At 54.9% G+C, this 18,762-nt stretch overlaps 1 protein-coding gene across 2 annotated transcripts; it reads left to right on the top strand.

The window, feature by feature from the left end:
* The first annotated feature begins 656 nt into the window (after positions 1 to 656).
* On the top strand, positions 657 to 15,856 carry Tbc1d13 (TBC1 domain family member 13). Of its 2 annotated transcripts, XM_023700443.1 has the most exons (12): positions 657 to 807; positions 1,634 to 1,707; positions 3,761 to 3,801; positions 4,328 to 4,389; positions 4,482 to 4,581; positions 5,207 to 5,289; positions 8,029 to 8,188; positions 10,218 to 10,428; positions 11,023 to 11,186; positions 12,004 to 12,164; positions 12,336 to 12,393; positions 12,974 to 15,856. In XM_023700443.1, exons 1-12 carry the CDS (start codon positions 785 to 787, stop codon positions 13,037 to 13,039), a joined length of 1,203 nt encoding a protein of 400 aa, XP_023556211.1. In that variant the 5' UTR covers positions 657 to 784; the 3' UTR covers positions 13,040 to 15,856. The 2 variants fall into 2 exon arrangements, with proteins under 2 accessions (XP_023556211.1, XP_023556212.1); XM_023700444.1 differs by lacking the exon at positions 3,761 to 3,801 and having other exon boundaries at positions 792 to 807.
* Positions 15,857 to 18,762: the final 2,906 nt, after the last annotated feature.

The following is an 18,762-nucleotide window of genomic DNA, read 5'->3' as shown; positions in this document are numbered from 1 at the left end:
TTTTTTTTTTGGCGGAACCAGGGATTGAACTCAGGCCCTTGAGCTTGCCAGACAAGCTCTTATTCTACTGAGCTATCTCTCAGGCACCAGATATTCTATTTTTTTTATGCAATCCAAAAGTCAAAGCTACAGTAAAACCCAGCCCTGTTCCTCTATCCAGCACTTACTGAGCTACAGGGCCTGTGAGGGTCACCAATATAGTAGGTCTGAGGGACTCGGTATGGAACAGCACATTGGAGGGGAATTGTGGTGCATACGTGTAACTCAAGACCATCACCCAGAATTCATGGTCCATCTGGACTGTGTAGCCAGACTACATTTCAAAAAAAAAAAAACAAAAAGAATCAGGGCCTGTACATTTCAGCAGAAGACGCACACGTTTACGTAAGTCATACAGTCGTTATTACAGGGGGGGTAGATGAAAGGGCGCGGACAGGCCGCCCCACATATTGCGCAGAAGGAAACCTGGTGCACGAAAGCGCAGGGCATAGCGCAAGGATGCCGCTCGTGCAGGGGCCCGCTGGGCTCAGGCTCGACCCGAGGGGCGGGGCCCACGCTGCGGTCGCCGTCTTGCCCCGCCCCCTCCCCTCCCCCCAGCGACGCCGGGTCAGGCGAGCACGTGAACGGCTGGACAGGGCCAGCACCCCCTGCTGGGTCCGGAACGCTAGGTTCCGGGTTTGGTTTCCGGTCGGAGGCTCTTGCCAAGCGCCCCGCTTCCCTGGGGGGCGGCGGTGGCGGCGGCGAAGGCTGCGGTGGCAACTGGGGGGCCCCGGAAGTCAACACCATGTCGAGTCTGCACAAGAGCCGGTAAGGGCCCTCGGGGCGCTCCAGCCTGGCGCCCCTTCTCCCTGGCGGAGCGGGTTCGCGCGGGCGCGGCCGGGCCTCGGGCTCCCACTTTTTAACCTCCTCGCCTGCTGGCCGGAGGGGGGCCGCCTCTCTCCCCCTGGGGCACCTTCTGTCTGCTTCACCCTGGACCCCTTACCCTCGGGCCTTCCTCATCAGACCTCGATGCTCCCCATCCCTTCCCCTTTTAACCCCCTCGCCCCAAGCCCTCCTCTCCAAATGCGCCGCAGCCCCTGGATCCTTTTCTTCCTAGAAACGCTAGAGAGCCTGGATTAAGCAGTCTGCCCTCTTCCCCCAGGCTGCAGCCTGCAGCATCGGCGAAATTTTGCTTACTCCTCGGTTTCCCTCCAGGACTTACTATTATTTTTTTTTCAGCCTTTTGTCCTTGCTTGAGGGCAGTCCCAGAGAGACTTTAATGAGCCAAGAGCACAGCTGCCAAATTGTACAGATGCAAAGGCTGCAGGTCAGGTTACCCCTGGCTCCTAGAAGTGGTTGAATGCGGGGAGTGCTGAGGCTATGGGCCGCCGCAGGCCAGCACGAAGGTGCCAGTAAAATGCCAGCTCACTGTTAGAAGATGCTTCATTTTATGGTTCGCATTTGAGAACCTCTAGACAACAGTATGCCTCCTGTGGCCCCCGATGTCCCTGGGCTTAGAGGAAGAAATGCCCGTCCATGGTTCTCTGCTTCACTACAGCTTCGGGTTGGAGACTGCTGGTGTGAAGGAGCAGTAGGCTTCAGGCTTGCTTGTCTTGGGGTTGGGTGGGCTTCATTTGCCCCCTATCACTTCTAGGATCGCAGATTTCCAGGATGTCCTGAAAGAGCCCTCGATCGCCTTGCAGAAGCTGCGGGAACTCAGCTTCAGTGGTAAGCAGCAACTCTGCGCTCGGAAGGTTACCCTAGAACTACAGGAAGGGGAAGGTGCCCAGGGCCACATCATCTGGTTTGCTCTGGGCGCCAGGGTGGCACTTGGAGCCTGCTGCAGATGGAATAGAGCTGTCTTTATCTCAGAGGAGTTTCCTGGGGGAGCGGAGGCCACAGTTAGGCCTTGGACAGGGAGGAGGTGTGAGGTTCCTGAACTGTTGTTTGGTGTTTTTGAGACAGAATCTCATCACATAGTTCAGGCTGGCCTTGAACACACAGCGATCCTCCTGCCCGAGTCACTAGCGGGGTGCTGGTATCACAGGTTTGCCCGACCACGCTTGGCCCAAGAATGGGAAAGCTTTGCGTTTGGGTCAAGCCTTTCCTCATTTCTCAGTTGCCTTATGATGCTAGTGATACTCTGGTTAATGGTCAAATCCTGGCCTTGGAATTCTGACTTTAAGGAGCTGAACCTTGGCCTTGCTGGACTTTGCCCTCCTTGCCATGGTTAATCTTGTGCCGGAATGGAGATAACCTTTTTGTCAGTCTTTAAGGTATTTGTTTTGTCTGCAGTGTTTGTGTAGCTCCTTGTCACTGCCCTGCCCTTGTGTCTTTGTCAGGAAGGAGTTGAAGTAGAACCCACTGTCCCCATGCAGATTGGGGGGCGGGGGGGGGCAGTAGCTTGTGTTCGAGGTACCGGGGAAACTGTCACAACAGCTGTTGTTGTGAGTTTCTTGGAGTTTCGCAGGAGACATTCCCCTTCTTGTTCTAGAGTAATATTTAAGTCGCAAAAGAGAAGCAGTGTGTGGTTAGTGGTGAAGGAGCTGGGCACAGTGGCCTACTCCCTGCACTGAGGGTGGCCGGGGCAGGAGGATCACAGATTCGAATCCCACCTGGGCAATTTAGCAAGATCCTGTCTCCGAATGAAAAAATAAGTAGGGCTAGGGTTGTAGCTGAACGCTAGAGCACCACTGAGTTTGATTCCCAATACTTTTTTTCCCCCCTAGGAGAAAAAAAAAAAGTTAGGATTGTCTGGCAGATACAATTTTTTTTTTTTTTTTTTAAACGGGGATTGAACTCAGGCCCTTGCGCTTGCCAGGGAAGCGCTTATTCCACTGAGCCATTTCCCTGGCCCCAGATACATATTTAAATCCCTGAAACTGTGTTTTTATAGATCAGTTTCCCAATCTATAAATTGCAGGCGATGATGTTTGTTTTTCTTGCTTATGAGGCTATCTCGAGGAGTCAGTGAAGTAACATCTGTAAAATGCAAAGCGGTTAGCCTCAGAGCTTAGTTTATATTTCTCAGGCCCTAACAGAATTCTTTCTGGATGCCGTGCCCTGTGCTACGCCCTGGAAATGACAGGCAGATGTAGGGCTTGTCCCCCTGGGGCTAGCCCAGTCACACCAGTTACACGCATCAAATTCATACACAGATTATGTAATTCAAGTTGTGAGGGCGCTGAGAAGTCCCAGAGATGTTTTGTTTGCAGATGGGAACCTGATCTAGGTTGGGCAGAGCTTGTGGATGGTAGTCGGGCCCCGAGCGTCAGGAGAAGGTGTGCTCCTCGGAAGAACATTCTGTAGCCAAGTATGGTGGCACGCACCTGTAATTACAGCACTGGGAGGCTGAGGCAAGAGTGTCTTGGGGGTTGAGGACAGTGTGGGCTACCCAGTGAATTCAAGGCCAGCCTGAACTATGTAGCAAGACCCTGTTTCAAAAAGACAAAACAAACTCAAGGGGCAAGGGAGATGGGTCAGTGGAATAAGCGCTTCCTTGGCAAGCGCAGGGGCCTGCATTCAAGTTTCACCAAAAAAACCCAAAACAAACAAAAAAACCCTCAAACATTCCAAACAAAGGAGGTTCAGGGTTTGAGGATGGGGGCTGGGACCAGGGGCAGGAATTACACCCAGGATTAGCATCCAGTTTAGCCATCACTGGTGGAAAATGATTCTTAAAGTACTTTGTGCCCACACCACTCCTTGCCAACTGGCTCCAGGTGGAGGGCTGGGGGTGCTGGGCCTGCGCCGGGGTGACTTTTGCCTGCTGTGTCCACAGGCATCCCCTGTGAGGGTGGACTTCGGTGCCTCTGCTGGAAGGTGGGTGCGCCTGGGTGGGCTCCGCGCTCTCGGGCTCCGGGATCCCCCATGGCTGCCTGGCTGCGGTCCTTCCTCCTGCTCAGCTCCAGCCTTTGCTTGTCTGAGGAAGCTGTCCTGGGAAGCTCTGGGTTTTCTGTTCTGTCCTGTCGTAGTCCCCTCCGAGATGCCTTTAGGGCTGGGACGTCATATATGGCCAGTGCAGATGTCCACTTCCTGCTGCACCCAGAGGGCAGACTGGGGGCCCCCTGCACAAAACTCAGGCTGTTCCGTGTGAAGCTCTGAGCAGGGCAGCTGGTGCCAACCTGGTGCCCAGCCCCTTGAGTGCCCACTCCTATCATCAGTAAGAGTCCATGAGGGAAAGCAGAGCAAGGGCTGGTCAGGGATGAAGGCGAGGGGAGGGGGACTGCCCCCGCGGTGGCTGTGACCTGGGCCTCAGGCATCTGGCCTGCCCTGGGCTTCTGGAGGCCTCCTTCGGGCCCTGCAGGGGCAGGCCAGTGCCAGAGCCATGCTGCTGTCCTCTGTGCAGATCCTCTTGAACTACCTACCCTTGGAGAGAGCCTCGTGGACATCCATCCTGGCCAAACAGAGGTGAGACTGCTGGGACGGGAGGGCCCTGCTCCTGCTGCTGCTTCTCTGGGCCTGGCCTTGGGCGTCACCCTTTCTCCTCGTGTGTCCCACAGGGAGCTCTATGCCCAGTTCCTGAGGGAGATGATTATCCAGCCTGGCATCGCCAAGGCCAACATGGGCGCATCCAGGGAGGATGTGACCTTTGAGGACCATGTGAGTGAACAGTGCAGGACCGCCAGGTTTCCATCCTCTCTGACCCTGCCAGCGCCTTCGTGCTGCATGGCGTCACCTTGGTCTGGTCTGTGGAACATGGGACCTTGGCCCTGTTTCTCATGGCAGAGACTCCAGTCGTACATTGGAGAGTTCGGGTGGGCAGGAGGAAGGCTAAACTGCTTGTCTGGCTTGAAGCAAGCCCTGTCCTGTCCCCTGTATCTGAGCTCCTCCAGATGCTGCCTGAAGCGCCCCTTCTGGGGGATTAGGGTTAGCAGCCCACAGCGCAACGAATGAGGTCTGGAGTGAAATGATAGTGCGTCCATTTGCTCACATCTGTGCAGCTGGCATTTAGTGAGCACCTGCTCTTTGCAGAGTTCTGGAGCCAGAGCTGGTGGGGCTGGGGTGGTCGAAGAGTGGTCTGTGCCAGCCTGCGGAGGTGGTGCAAGCCTGTGAGCCTGGTGCTTGGGAGGCTGAGGCAGGAAGACCATTGCAAATTTGAGGTCAGCCCGGGCTGCATAGGGAGTTCACTGCGGCCTGGACTACACGATGAGACCCTATCTCAAACAAACAAAAAAGAACTAAAGAAAAAGTAGTCTGTGCCAAGCAGCTGCTCTTCTCCCCTTAGCCGCTCAACCCCAGTCCTGACAGCCGATGGAACACGTACTTCAAGGACAATGAGGTGCTGCTGCAGATCGACAAGGATGTCCGGTAAGAGGCTGGCAGGGGCTGGTGCTTCCCGCAGCCTTCAGGGCTTTCCCAGGGCCCTGGGGAGGGGTCTGGCCCTGCACTTGGGGCACCCGCCCTTCGCTGGAGCCACTGCCCAGGCCTGCGTGGCTCGTCAGACTGCTGGGGGCACAGCTCTCCCCACGGGGGCTGAGGAGGCTCAGGGCTGGCCTGGAGAGACAGACGCAGCTCTTCTACTGGAGAGGCAGTTGCCAGGCCAAGTGGCCCTCAGAGACCCTTGTGCAGCTGGTGTTTCCGAGGGGTGCAAGGAGGTGCCCTGCCTTGGGGAGCAGGCAGTGCTGCCTGGCCAAGCCATGCACAGGTTTCAGGCAGAGGAGTGACAGGTCAGGCATGTAGTATTTTAGGGTGAATGAGGGAGAAACAAACGGGAAGCTGCTTTGCACATGTGGGGCTCTAGCATGTGGTTGCTCCCAGGATGTTTTTGTCCGCAGGGCAGCAGGGTGACCAAGAGCTCTGGGGTCTGTTCATAGCTCTCCAGTATGGCTGGACCAGTATTTGCTGTGTGACCTCAGGCAGGTGACTGCTGCTCTCTGATCTGACTACCTGTGACACAGGAGTAAGAAGGTGCAGGCTAAGGAGGCCCAGATTGTCACAGGTGAAGGACCGGAAGGACGTGCTGGTCCGAGCACCGTGCAGAGGAGCCCCTCCTATGCCCAGTCACCATGAGCGTGGGCTCCTGGGAGTGCCTCCTCTTCTCTAGGGTACCCGCCACGTCCTTGTGTGACACACTGACTTTGGCCAGACAGTCCCTGTCCCACACCGTGTATTCCAGCCCACACGCATTTCCAGGGACCCTTACTGGGTCCCCAGGGGATTCTGTCTGCCCCTGGCCAGGTGAGGCACCACGTAGCTGCTTCTTATAGAACCGTTGGGTGCTGTGAGCAGGGCCAGGAGTGAGTGGATGGGAAGTGTCTCGGCCGCAGGAAGGTCAGGTGCCCTCGCTGTGCGCGCTCAGGCACACGTGGCAAGTATGTGCTCCCAGAGGAAGGGAGGGCCTCTGTATTAGAGGTGGGCATGATGTGCGGCTCCAAGGAAGAGGTGCAGTGGCTCTAGAGGAAGGAGTCCCACCCCCCAGGCCACTCTGCAGCCCGGGCCCCTGTTGGCATAGCCCCAGGGAAGGGGCTCCCGCTTCTGTGTTCACAGGGTGGCCAGGGTTTGAGAGCCTCGTGCCTTGGTGGCTCTGGGGAAGGGCTGGAGACGCGGTCCAGCCCTGCAGTGGTGAGGGTGGCAGAGAGCAGGTGGATGAGGTGCTGTGCATAAGGAGTCTGGGAGACGGGCATGCGGCTCCATGTCTTCCCCAGTTAGAGGCTGCTTCCGCTGGCTCCTCGCTCACCCGAGTTGGCTTCTTCGGGATGTAGTGTAGTGTGTGCAGTGTGGGGCTTAACCTAGTCTCACCGACTGTTGCAAACCGTACCACAGTTACATTTTTACCTGTAGGTTTTGCTCTTAACTTTTGGGGCCTGGGGAGTGAGCCCTGGAACCCAGGCGTGCTAGGCCAGCATGGGCCACGGACTGCACCCCAAGCCTCAGACAGATACTGTGGCATGGAGAGGTGTTTGAGGTTCAAGAGTATGGTTAGGTTGTGTGACTGAACACACTTTATTGTCATGTACATGTATGGATCTGGTCATAAACATGTATGAAGGGTGAGTGTTTCAAAAACAGTGACCATTCTTTTTTTTTTTTTTTGGTAGTGTTGGGGGTTGAACGAGGCATCTGTGTGTGCAGAGCCAGAGCTCTAACCCTGAGCCACATCCCCAGCACGACCATTCCTTCTTTAAAATGTATTTGGGGGAGGGCTGGTGAGATGGCTCAGTGGTCTAAAGCACCTACTTAGAACAAGCTAAGCCAAGCAAAGCACGGGGACCGCGGTTCAATCCCCCAGCACCACATGCCAGCCAGCCCCGCCCCCTGGTTGGCTGAGCTGGCCACACACACACAAAATAAATAAATAATTTTTTAAAAATGTATTTGGGGGGAAAAGGGGGGGGGCAAGGAGATGGCTCAGTAGAATAAAACGCAAGGGTCTGAGTTCAATCCCCAGTTCTGCGTAATAAATAAATTAATTAAATGAATGTATTTGCTACAGGATCTCACTACACAGCTTGGACTTGTGGTGGTCCTCCTGTTTTCGGCCTCCCCCCCAGCTCTGGGATTATAGGTGTGCACCACCACGCCCAGTCTTGGTGGCCGGCTCAGCATGCCTGGGGCAGGGCCAGTGCAGCATGCGATGCTGGGAATTGAACCCAGTCCCTGCACTTGCCTAAGCAGGTGCTTAGTCTGCTGGGCTAGCTTGCCGGCTCTCAACTGTTCCTCTTTTGTTTGATTTTTTGGAGATGGGAGTCTTGCTATGTAGCCCAGGCTGGCTTCAAACTCAGTGTTTTTTCTGCCTCAGTGTCTCTGGGATTAGAGGTGTGTGTCACTGTGCTCAGTGACTGTTTCATTTTTTTTTTTTTAATTTATTCATTTTAATGAGAGAAAAAGATAAAATAGCAATGAAATAGTTTCAAAACAGGTTAGTAGGACAGTTACAATAATTAATACGTTGCGTGACTATTAATTTTTTTAAAAATTGTATTGGTTTTTAGATAAAACATTACAGTTAAAAGTAGTCAGAAACTGCCTCAGGGGTGACAGGTGGAGGCAGGAGGACTACAGCCTCCACCCTACATGGCTGCATTCTCCCTCATTCCTTCTTGACAGGAGGTTGTGCCCAGACATATCCTTCTTCCAGATGGCCACCGAGTACCCCTGCCTCCTCATCCTGGACCCCCAGAATGAATTTGAGACTCTCCGCAAGCGGGTGGAGCAGACAACACTGAAATCCCAGACAGTGGCGCGGAACCGGAGTGGGGTCACAAATGTAAGTACCAGCCTGGGCTTCCTGGCACTGCCCCGCAGCGTTTCCCTTCCTGCCACCCAGAGCCCGCCAGCTGCCTGCCCAGCCATCACCCAGAGCAGCCTCGGCTGGAGACAGTGTCAGGACTCACTGTGCTGCCGCCTCTGGTCCTGTTGTGAGCAAGTAACTGGCTGTGAGTGTGTGACAGGAGCAGATTGGTGGCTGTGGTCAGTCTAGGCAGAGATGGGAGGTCTGGCCTGTGGCAGGGACAGATTGAGGAGGCGGAGGTAGCAGTTGGGCAGAGCCTGTGAAGGGAGCACCAGCGGCTCAGATTCCTACCCTGGAGAGGCAGCTTGTAGTTCCTTCTTCTGGTGTTTGCACTCACTGCCTTAGTACCAGGGACAGTGGTCTGTGGCCCCTGCCTTGTCACTGTCCCCCATCAGTATAGAAGCCGTCTCTGTGGTGGCCTTCCTCGCTGGAGGCACACAGGACCATAGAGGCCCATTTCCCCCAGGGACCACCAGCCACACACCCCATCCCGGCTCCAGTAGCCTGTGTTAGGGGCTCGGGACCTGTGGAACCATCTGGGGTGCCAGGGCTTGAGTGGATGACACGGGCTTTGAAGGCAGGTGCTTGCCTAACAGAAGGGCAAGGCGGGGACAGGCTTGAATCAGTCCTTTCACTGTAGGAGTTGGAGCCCTGGAGCTGTGCTGTGACCGTCTGCAACCATTGTACCCGATCCTGGCACAGAGAACCCCCACAGCCTTTGTCCCTGGGCCCCAAGTTGGTCATGGGGACTCTGGATGAGGAATACCAGGCTGGCATTTCCCCACCTACAAGCTGGGCATCATCCTCCCAGCCCTGTCTGGCTGTGGTGTTGGCGGGAGGCTGGGACAGTCCTACAGAGAGCAGATGACCCAAGAGCTGGGAAGCCTGGAACACAGGCTCTGGAATCAGCCAGGTTAGCATGAGGGAGATACCGAGCCAGTGACAGAGGGTGTTGAGCCAACCAGTGCCAGCACTGGAACGGCTGAGACTGGAGGCAGTCCTAGGCATCACCCAGTACCTAGCGCATAGGTGGCACCAGCTGCGATGTCCACTTCTAGGCCAGGCGTAGTGTTTACCAGCTGGGCACGGCGGCACGTATCTGTCTCACTACTCTGGAGGCTGAGGCAGGAGGATTGTTGAGGAGTTTGAGACCCATCTGGGCTACATGGTACAACTCTGTCTTAGAGAAAACAGGGCATGGTAGTGCACACTGTAGTTCTAGTGCTCTGGGAGGCTGAGGCGGGAGGATCGTAAGTTTGAGCCCAACCTGGGCACTTAGCAGGACCCTGTTTCAAAATTAAAAAATAAGGCAAGGATTGGGGATATAGCGTGGTGTCAAGTCTAATTACAAGTATGAAGTTCAGTTCCCAGTAAACCCCCCAAACTCCCCAAAATAGTACATTTTTAAAATTCCAAACTAAGATCAATTTTTTTCTTTTTTTTATGTCTTTTTTTCATTTATTACCCTTTTTTTAAAGAAAAAAAGAAAAGAAAAAAAAAAAAAAAAAAGCACACACTAAGATCCAGGCAAGGATTTTAGTTGTTGTTTCTTTAGTTTTTTGATGTGAAAAAGGTCTCCACTCACCCCCGACAGTTGCTTTTGGGGATGCGTCTTGCTAGGTAGTTCAGGCTGGCCTTGAATTTGCAGGGTTCCTCCTGCCTCAGCCTCCTCCTGAGTTCTGGGGTTACTGGCATGCAGTGCCATACTCCGCCACCTTTTGAAGCGTCTTGGTGGGTGTGAACCTAAAGTTTTTATTGTAAATTTAGGTGTAACAATATGAAGCAAAATGTACTAAATTTTTTTATAAGAGTCAACATCCGGAACATGTCATCGTCCGAAATCCCCTTCCACCCCGTCAGCACCCGTCCGCACAGGCACCCACCACCCTGCTGGCAACCATCTCTCACAGAAAGTGCACTTACTTTCCTGGTGGTGTTGACGCATTCCCCTGTGCCCTGCCTTCCCCCGGGCCAGCCCTGTCTTGACGGTTCTGCCTTTCCCCAGATGAGCTCCCCACAGAAGAACGCCTCGTCACCGGCCCTGAACGAGTATGAGGTGCTGCCCAATGGCTGTGAGGCCCACTGGGAGGTGGTGGAGCGGATCCTGTTCATCTACGCCAAGCTCAACCCTGGCATCGCTTATGTGCAGGGCATGAACGAGATCGTGGGGCCCCTGTACTACACATTTGCCACCGACCCCAACAGCGAGTGGAAAGGTGGCTGGTCTCCCTAGAGAGAGGTCTCAGCCCTCCAGCTCTGCCTTCTAGGGCGCTGATGTTGGTGTTGCCTGATTTCTGGTAGAAGGGCCGAGATGGGGGTATAGGAGCCTGAGATCCGATCTCAGTGTCAGTCTGAGCCGGACGTGGTAGCTCACGCCTGTAATCCCAGCACCCAAGAGGCTGAGGCCAGAGGATCGCTGGGAGTTCAGGGTAGCCTAGACTACATAGTGCGCTTCAGTTCTCACTAAACTGCCTAGTGAGACCCTCTCTCAAAAAAAAAAAAAAAAAATCAATTTGAAAATGTTATCTTGGGGGCTGGGAACATAGCTCGTGACATAGCACCTGGCAAACGCAAGCTCCTGAGATCGATTGCCAGTATCAAAAAGAAAGTCTCCTTGGAAACACATGATCCATTACTGAGGGAGAGAGCTGCCTTTCAGAGTGGAAAGCGCTCTGGTTCTTAGTCTGGGGTAGACGGTGGGTGGACAGTTGGGGGGGTGAGCCGAGCCACGAGGGTGGGCTTGGGGAGGCATGGGGAAGGGTCCCAAGTTGGCTGGGCAGTGACACTTAGCACACCCTGGTCTCTTCCAGAGCACGCCGAGGCAGACACTTTCTTCTGTTTCACCAACCTCATGGCCGAGATCCGGGACAACTTCATCAAGAGCCTGGACGACTCGCAGTGCGGCATCACCTACAAGATGGAGAAGGTGTACTCCACCCTGAAGGAGAGGGACGTGGAGCTCTACCTGAAATTGGTGAGGACCGACGCCCACCCCCGACACTAGCCGCGAGTTCCGTGCGCGCGTGGATTGCGTAGTGAGACTGTCTCAGCAGACCAGGAACTTCATTTTTTTTTTTTTTGCGGAACCAGGAATTGAACTCAGGCCCTTGCGCTTGCCAGGGAAGCACTTATTCTACTGAGCCGTCTCCCCGGCCCACTAGTAACTTCATTTTTTAAGATTCTTGTGTTGGCAGTCTGTATTTATTTCAGAAGGCTAATCAGTAAAAGATCTATATTGACATAGAAGCAGAAACAGCGCAGTGAGAAAGAAAGTAGAAACGGATCTTTGACAAGTGGCACTGTGCCATTTGCTGTGTTTTGGTATGGTCTCTTCAGTTAGTGATGGTCACCTCTGTTGGGCACAGGGACGCTGAGGGTCATTCATTGGTAAGAAAAGCGAGGGACACTTTGGACTTGCCAGTGGCAGCCACGGTGTGCTTCTGTAGAGGTCGTAAGCTGCATGATGTCTTTTTTTTAATTTTTAATTTTTTATTTATTTATTTTTGCGAAACCGGGGATTGAACTCAGGCCCTTGCACTTGCCAGGGAAGCTATTATTCCACTGAGCTATCTCCCCAGCCCCTGCATGATGTCTTAAAGAACTGGAGGCATCGTGTCCAAATCTGGAGCACTCAGCGCAGTCCAGATTCCTGGCTTCTCTGGAAAATCAGACGCAGTGGCCCTTTAAGAGAGCGAGGCTTTCTGGGTTGCTTGGTGCTACCCTCTTTGTGTCCCTGGCCTTCTTGCTGTCCCTGACACTCAAGCCTGGCTGGAACCCCTCTGTCTCACCAGCAAGAGCAGAACATCAGGCCCCAGTTCTTTGCTTTCCGCTGGCTCACGCTGCTGCTGTCCCAGGAGTTCTTGCTGCCAGACGTCATCCGCATCTGGGACTCGCTCTTCGCGGATGATAGCCGCTTTGACTTTCTGCTCCTTGTGTGCTGCGCCATGCTCATGTGAGTGACCCGGCGGGGCCTGCTGGTAGGCAGGGGCTACTGCCTGGTGGCCAAGGGTGGGTCTGGAATTTGAGGGAGCACCCAATCCTGGGGCCAGGACAAGCGGGAGGGGCCTGGCTGGCTGCGTGAAGCAGCCCGGAGCCCTGCACCTCAGCTGCACATTTCCCGCAGCCTGATCCGGGAGCAGTTGCTGCAAGGGGACTTCACGGTCAACATGCGGCTCCTGCAGGTGAGAGTGCTCAGTGGAGCCTGGCCCCCACTCCTGGCTGCTGGCCCCGAGTGTCCTGTGGCCTCGAGCTAAGGGCTTGGGCTCTGCTGCACACTGTAAGTCAGCTTCACAAGGTATAGTGGAGCCAAGACCAAGGTCAGGCTCGGCTCTCAGACTCAGGGCAGAGCCCGGTGGTTAGGAGGAGCTTGGGTCCGAGGTCCCCTGGCGCTTCATTCAGTTTCTTCCCTGGTGCCTGGCGAGGGCCGCTGCTCAGCGACATAGTGAGCTCAGTCTCTGAAGCAGGTGCCACCCAGCAGCCCTTCGCAGGACTGCAGAGGGCACGCGGTGCTCAGGCACACAGCCCAGCCCGGCATCAGGCAGCTGCAGGCGAGGGGGACTCGGGAGAGAAGGCAGATGGGCCTGGGCCAGCGAAGCTTGTCAGACCCTTCTGGCTGTCACGTTTGGGCTGGTTCAGTGGGTGTGGGCAGTGTGCATGGGGTGAGGGGACTGCAGTGTAGTGACAGGTCCCAACGTGGAGGGAAGGAAAACGGCAGAGGTGGCGGTGCCCAGCTGCCGGGCACATCGCTGGCTCTCCCGCCAGGACTACCCCATCACGGACGTCTGCCTGATCCTGCAGAAGGCCACGGAGCTGCAGGACTGCAAGTAGCCTGGTGGCAGTAGACGAGTGGGAGACCCTGGGTCCTGGGTCCGGGCATCGCTGGCTCTTGGGGCTGCTGCAGGGGCGGCCACTCCAGGCCCACGTGGCTCCAGCCACTCGGGTTGTGCCTTCTGGGCACTGTGCTGTCTCCTTCAGCCACCAAGCCCTGGACCCTCTGAAGAGGCTGTCAAGCAGGGCGGGGGCTGTTTTGGTGGAAGGAGGCTGGCAAGGGCTCTTCCCGCTCTGCACTGCCTCCTTCCTCCTCCATCCCTGCTTCCGGTCTTTGCCTGGTTGCTGGTCAGGGGGTCCCTGGCACATTCTGGGGGTTGGTGCTCAGGCTTCTCCTTGGGGAGTGACACCAAAGCAGCTGAGTGACTGCCAGGCCCAGGTCCCACCCTCTGCCTCCCACCAAGCACATGTGTCACTGGGGAGCGTGTGGCCCTGAGTCCATTACCATGTGTCCCAGGGCGCTTGGGTGGGGCAACGGTGTCTTGGGTCCCTCCAGGGCCCAGGTTCCCCTTGTCTGTCTCTACCTCTGCTCGTCCCCCTCTGCCTCTTGGGGTGTCTGAGATTGCCTACCCCTCATTGCTCCCCTCTGCCTTTCTCTCTGGGGTGCCTTATCCGGAGCCTCTTCCTGCCTGCCCCCTCCCTGCCCATGAAGCCCAGAGGCAGGATGAGGGGTGCGGCTCGGCAAGATTCCGGGGCTGCACCTGGGAAGGGCTCCACAGTGCTTGCTGGCGGGTGCTGGACCCTCCCTGGTGGGGATTGGAATTCCAGGTCTGCTGAGGCCTGGGGGCCCAGGAAGCTGTGCACCTCACCTGTGTCCTGTCCTTGCTGTGAGAGGAAGATGAGGGTGGATTCCCTGGAGGCTCCCAGAGCCCCCTTGCCTCGAAAACAAAGGACAGCATGTGTTAGGTGCTTCCAAGAGTTGTAGTCCACCTAATTCCATACAGGTCACCTGGGTCCAGAAAGCCTCGGCCCAGGTGGAGCAGAGCTTGCAACCTGCATCTTGGCACCAGAAGAGCCTGTCTGGGTCTTGGTGTCCCCTGCGCCCACTGCCGGTAGCTGCAGCCACAGGTGCAGGAATTGTCTGGTCATCAGCTCGGGCCCTGCAGTGTTGAGGTGGGGCCGCCTGAGCAGGCTGGGGGTGGGGTTCTGAGCCTCCTAGACTGGCCCAGGGGAGCCCGGCCTGCAGTCCTGTGGCCTGGGAGCTGCCGGGTGAAGCTCTTCTGGGACCTGCAGGACTGCACTTCGCTCCTCGCCACCTCTTCTCCCAACCCATGATTTGGGAGGCTTTTGCTATTTATTCAGACCCTTGCCTATTTATTGAAGATTGACAAGTGCTTTGGGGCTGGGAAGATGGCAGAGAACGGAGAAAGGAGTTGCAGACATGGTCTGTCCACTTCGCAAGCTCAGCTGGGACATCTTCCCTTCCTCTTCCCCTCGGACCTGGTTTTCCAGTGGGTCCTGGCCAGGAAGGCTGGGAGCTCTACTGGAGCTAGTGCAAGAGAGACCAGAGAGCTGGGGACTGGATGGAGACAGTCCTGTGAGCCAGTCTTCCCCAGAACTCGTCAGCTAGTGGCTCAACCCCAGGTTGCCCCTCCACAGCCTGAAGCATGGGCCACCAACAGGACCCAGAAGCCACTGCCCAGGACACCCGAGTTCCCTCGGGCCTGGCCCTGGCTGCCTGCCTGGGAACATGCTACTGGAACCACGACATCTGATTTTCATGAGAGCATAGTGTCCAGTGTGTTGTCCACGTCCTTGAGATGAAGGTCAAGATCACAGGGACCCAGGCTGCACGAGCCCCTTGGGGTACAGTCCGGGCAAGGGCCTGGCCTGGTCAGTTCCTCCTGGGGAGGTGGCAGTGGTCAGGGCCTGGGCCTTCTGCATGGGACACTGCCCTAGATACCACAGCCTGAGCTCACGAGGTCACAGATTTCAGTGCAGAGGGTCAGAATGTGTCAGCTGTCATTTCCGGTCTGTTTTGTTCTCAGAATCAAGTGCTGTGGATGCTGAGTCGTCTTTAATAAATCCTATGTTCTTTGCAATGGGCATTGGTGCCATGAGGGGCTGGCACCTTGGAGGCCCCGGAGCAGGGACAGTGGAGCCAGCCTCCTTAGGTCTAAGAAGGAGGCCAGGAACGCGCATTGGAAGAGCCAGCTCAGCTCTGTGCCTTGGCATTGATGCTGCCTGCATGGATGCAGGAAGAAAGGATTACTGCTCCATCACACGGCAAGGATTTCTTAAGAGTTCAAAATTCCTGAGTCAGCCGGGGTGTGGTGGCACATGCGTGTAGTCCCAGTGCGGGAGCTAGAGGCAGGAGTGTCACTGGGAGTTCCAAGAGTAGCCTGGGCTACAAAATGAGTTCAAGGCCACCCTGAATGACATAGCAAGACACTGTCTCAAAACAAGAAGTAGATCTCAAAAAGTGAGATTTCCAAGGCAGTGACACGCCAGAGGTCTTCCTGGAAGGTCAGGAAAGAGTGATGCCCCTCATGTGACTGCTGGTCTACAGTAGTGGGGCCTCGCCAGGAGCAGTTGTTCAAGAGGAAGTAACAAAAGCTCTCCACGCGGGAAAGGAGGCCCTCTGCGTGCTGACAGCGCGATCCTACGTGGAGAGAAGCCCACCGGCAACACCAGAAGTGGCCAGTACCCAGAAGTGCAGGAAGGTGTGGGATCCGAAGTGAGCACGCAGGCGGGGTGTAGCCAGCGCAGAGCAGGTGCGAAGTGGTGCACAGTCCTGGATTCATCTCCTGTCCTGTGTGCACAGAGAAAGGCCAGACAAGTGCACTGAGCTTTCACGCTAGGGTTTTTTTTTTTTTTAAAGAAGCAAGGTGGATTTATTTTTTAATTTTATTTATTTGTTTTTTATTTTTATTTTTGTATATTTTAGGGAAGGGTCTACAGGGTGTTCAGGGGCTCACTACTAGATCAGACTCGGTGATCTGCCTGTTTACAGCCTCCCAAGAGCTGGGATTACAGGTGCACGCCACCACCCCCAGTCTCAGTTGCTGTCTCTGCTTGCCCTGTGGGTGAGGCCAGCATGGCAGGCTCGGGGATTCTCTGGCCCTGCGCCTACTTGCAGGCACTTTAATCTGCTGAGCTATCTGGCTGGCCCCTATTTTTTTAATGTTTTATTTATTTATGTACTTGGTACAGGGTCTCACCGTGCAGCTCAGACTCAGCGGTGGCTGGCATGGCATGCCCGGGGTTCAGAGTAAGCTTGGTATGTGGTACCAGGGATTGAACCCTGGTCCTTATGCTTGCCAGGCAAACATTTAGGCCACCAGGCTGTCTCCTAGGCTCCAGAGTGAGTTTTCTACAGTGGTGTCATAAAGACTGGCAGAAGGGGTCTTAAATAATGATGCTGGGCTGGGGAGATGGCTCAGCAGCTTAAGTGCCTGCCTGGCAAGTGCAAGGTTCTGAGTTTGATCCCTGGTATGAAAGAAAGAAAGAAAGAAAGAAAGAAAGAAAGAAAGAAAGAAAGAAGAGCTTTGTGAGGTATGGACACATCTATCTCTGGGGCCAGGGAGATGGCTCGGTAGAATGAGTGCATGCCAGGCATGCGCAAGGGCCTCAGTTCAATCCCTGGTTCTGCAAAAAAAAAAAAAAAAAAAAAAAAAGATTATTTGCACTGCGCAGGCTCATAACTGTTCTCCAGTTTTATTCTCCGGCCATTTTAGGATTTCTTTTGGTCTCCACTAGAGGGAGCCAGTGCACCTGACCTGGGGCATATGTATTACAGTACTCAAAACAAGATCCGTCTCCCCAGGAGAACTGGACTCAGGTACAGTAAAGGAGTGGGAGAAGAGAAAGCCTTCCCAGTTACCACCGAAGGGTTGTGAGCAATAGCAGACCACCTCCCCAGTGACTCACCTGAGCTCCGATGGCCAGAAGGAAGGCAGGGGTTGAGAAGGACCAAAAAGGCTGGCAGCAGCGTCCAACACAGGCGAGTCTCTCCGCTTGGTAGTTGTGACTCCCCATGGCTCTGGAGAGCACAGTATGGTCGGCAGGAGAGGGTGAGGAGTGCCTGGGCCCTTCATCCTTGGTGACCCCCTGGAGGGTGGGTCTGGTCCAGGGACCTTTGTCTTTAGGGGCAGTCTGATGTCCAGTGGTTACCACTGCACATAGCAGGGGTCAGGGTGCCCCTTGTCATGCCGGCTCCTGTCATAGTCCCTCCTGAAATGTTCTGGCCTCCCACAGCCCTGGAAGTGGGATTAGGCATTGAGCTGTCCTTAGAGTCCCAGACCTGGAGTTGCCTCCTTTTAAGGCTGCAACCGGGGCAGCAGCTTTCTCTTGGTCTGTTCTTCCTGTGCCCTCCCCTCCATCTTGGTGAGGCACCCGCTCTCACTGGAGTATCAGAGAGAGATCCAGAGTAAGGGCCATCGTTAGCAGCTTCCCCAGATGTCTGAGGTTGATTGGGTGATGTTTGTGTATAACTAATCTGTCTAGGCCAGGTATGGTGGCACGTGCCTGTCATCCCAGCACTTGGCAGGCTGAGGCAGGAGGACTGCCTGGAATATATGGTGAGTTCAAGGCCAGCCTGACCTTCATAGTGAAGCCCTGTCTCAAGCAGAGAATAGTAGCATGCTCCTCCGCTACATCAGAACAGACACAGGCCCAGGGGGACAGTGGCAAGCAGCTGCCTGGCAAGCGCAAGATCTCCAGTGTGACGCTCAGTCCCCACCCCCCAAAAGACACACTTTAACAAGGCCTCTTGTAAGCCATCTAAGAAGACAGAGGCTCTCATCTTCTTCCCAATTAATAGGTGAGAATTTAGAGTAATTGTAGGGCTTAGTGCTTAACCTTCAAGGATGCACACTTGGAAGGGTCTTCTATCCCAGTCTGCTGTCCAGTTGGTGGACCAGTAGGACTCTTGTACAGGGGATGCCTATACAAGGACTGTCTCGCTGCATACACAGTGAGACCCTGTGTCACTGTATATGTAGTGAGACAGTCACTTCAGGATTGTCTGAAAACGCTCCTTAATCTTTGGTCGGTGTGGGGTTGCTGGGAACAAAGGATTCCCGCACACGGTGGGGCTGAATTCTCTCAAGGTTGCTTGGACTGGGTCGTTCGCCCTTACCGCATGCACCTGAGCTCTCAGTGCCATTTCTGTCTCCAGATCTCGAAAAGTGAAAGCTCCATTTGACTTTGACTGTAACAGCCCTGTCTGAGAAAAAAGGCACAGCCAAACCAAAAAAAAGAAAGAAAAGCCAGTGATCAAGGGACCGATGGTTTTCTGAGAGAAGAGGGAGTAGTGGGCCAGGGATATAGCTCAGCAGCACAGTGCCTGCTGGGCAAGTGTGAAGTCATGAGTTTGATTCTCAGTTAAAAAATAAGGGGGGGGGGGCTGCCCCTTAGCTCAGTTCTTTAACTGGCTGCTTCAACAAAGCAGTCAGGCTCTGGTTGCTGTGATTCGATCCCCACAACACAAGACAGCCAGTCATGCCTTGAAAGCATTCGGCGCAAAAATAAATAAATAAATAAAAATAAGGGGGGGGGTGCGGGCTGGTGAGATGGCTCAGTGGTCTAAAGCACCTACTTGGAACAAGCTTAGCAAAGCACAGGGACCACAGTTCAATCCCCCAGCACCACATGGCCAGCCAGCCCCGCCCCCTGGTGGGCTGAGCTGGCCACACACACACACACTCAAATAAATAAAATTAAAAAAGGGCTGGTGAGATGGCTCAGTGGTCTAAAGCACCTACTTAGAACAAGCTTAGCAA

The sequence above is a fragment of the Octodon degus genome, unplaced genomic scaffold, assembly GCF_000260255.1.
Source record: "Octodon degus isolate 3935 unplaced genomic scaffold, OctDeg1.0 scaffold00123, whole genome shotgun sequence".
NCBI classification, from domain to species: Eukaryota; Metazoa; Chordata; class Mammalia; order Rodentia; family Octodontidae; genus Octodon; species Octodon degus.
Note: the sequence above shows the minus strand (reverse complement) of the source record. Positions and strands in the feature narration are given on the sequence as shown.

Coding starts and splice junctions, on each gene's coding strand:
- Tbc1d13 (XM_023700443.1), top strand. CDS start 785: ATGTCGAGTCTGCACAAGAGCCG. Junction 5,290..8,028: donor CAGATCGACAAGGATGTCCG/GTAAGAGGCTGG, acceptor CCTTCTTGACAG/GAGGTTGTGCCCAGACATAT. Junction 12,165..12,335: donor GTGTGCTGCGCCATGCTCAT/GTGAGTGACCCG, acceptor CATTTCCCGCAG/CCTGATCCGGGAGCAGTTGC.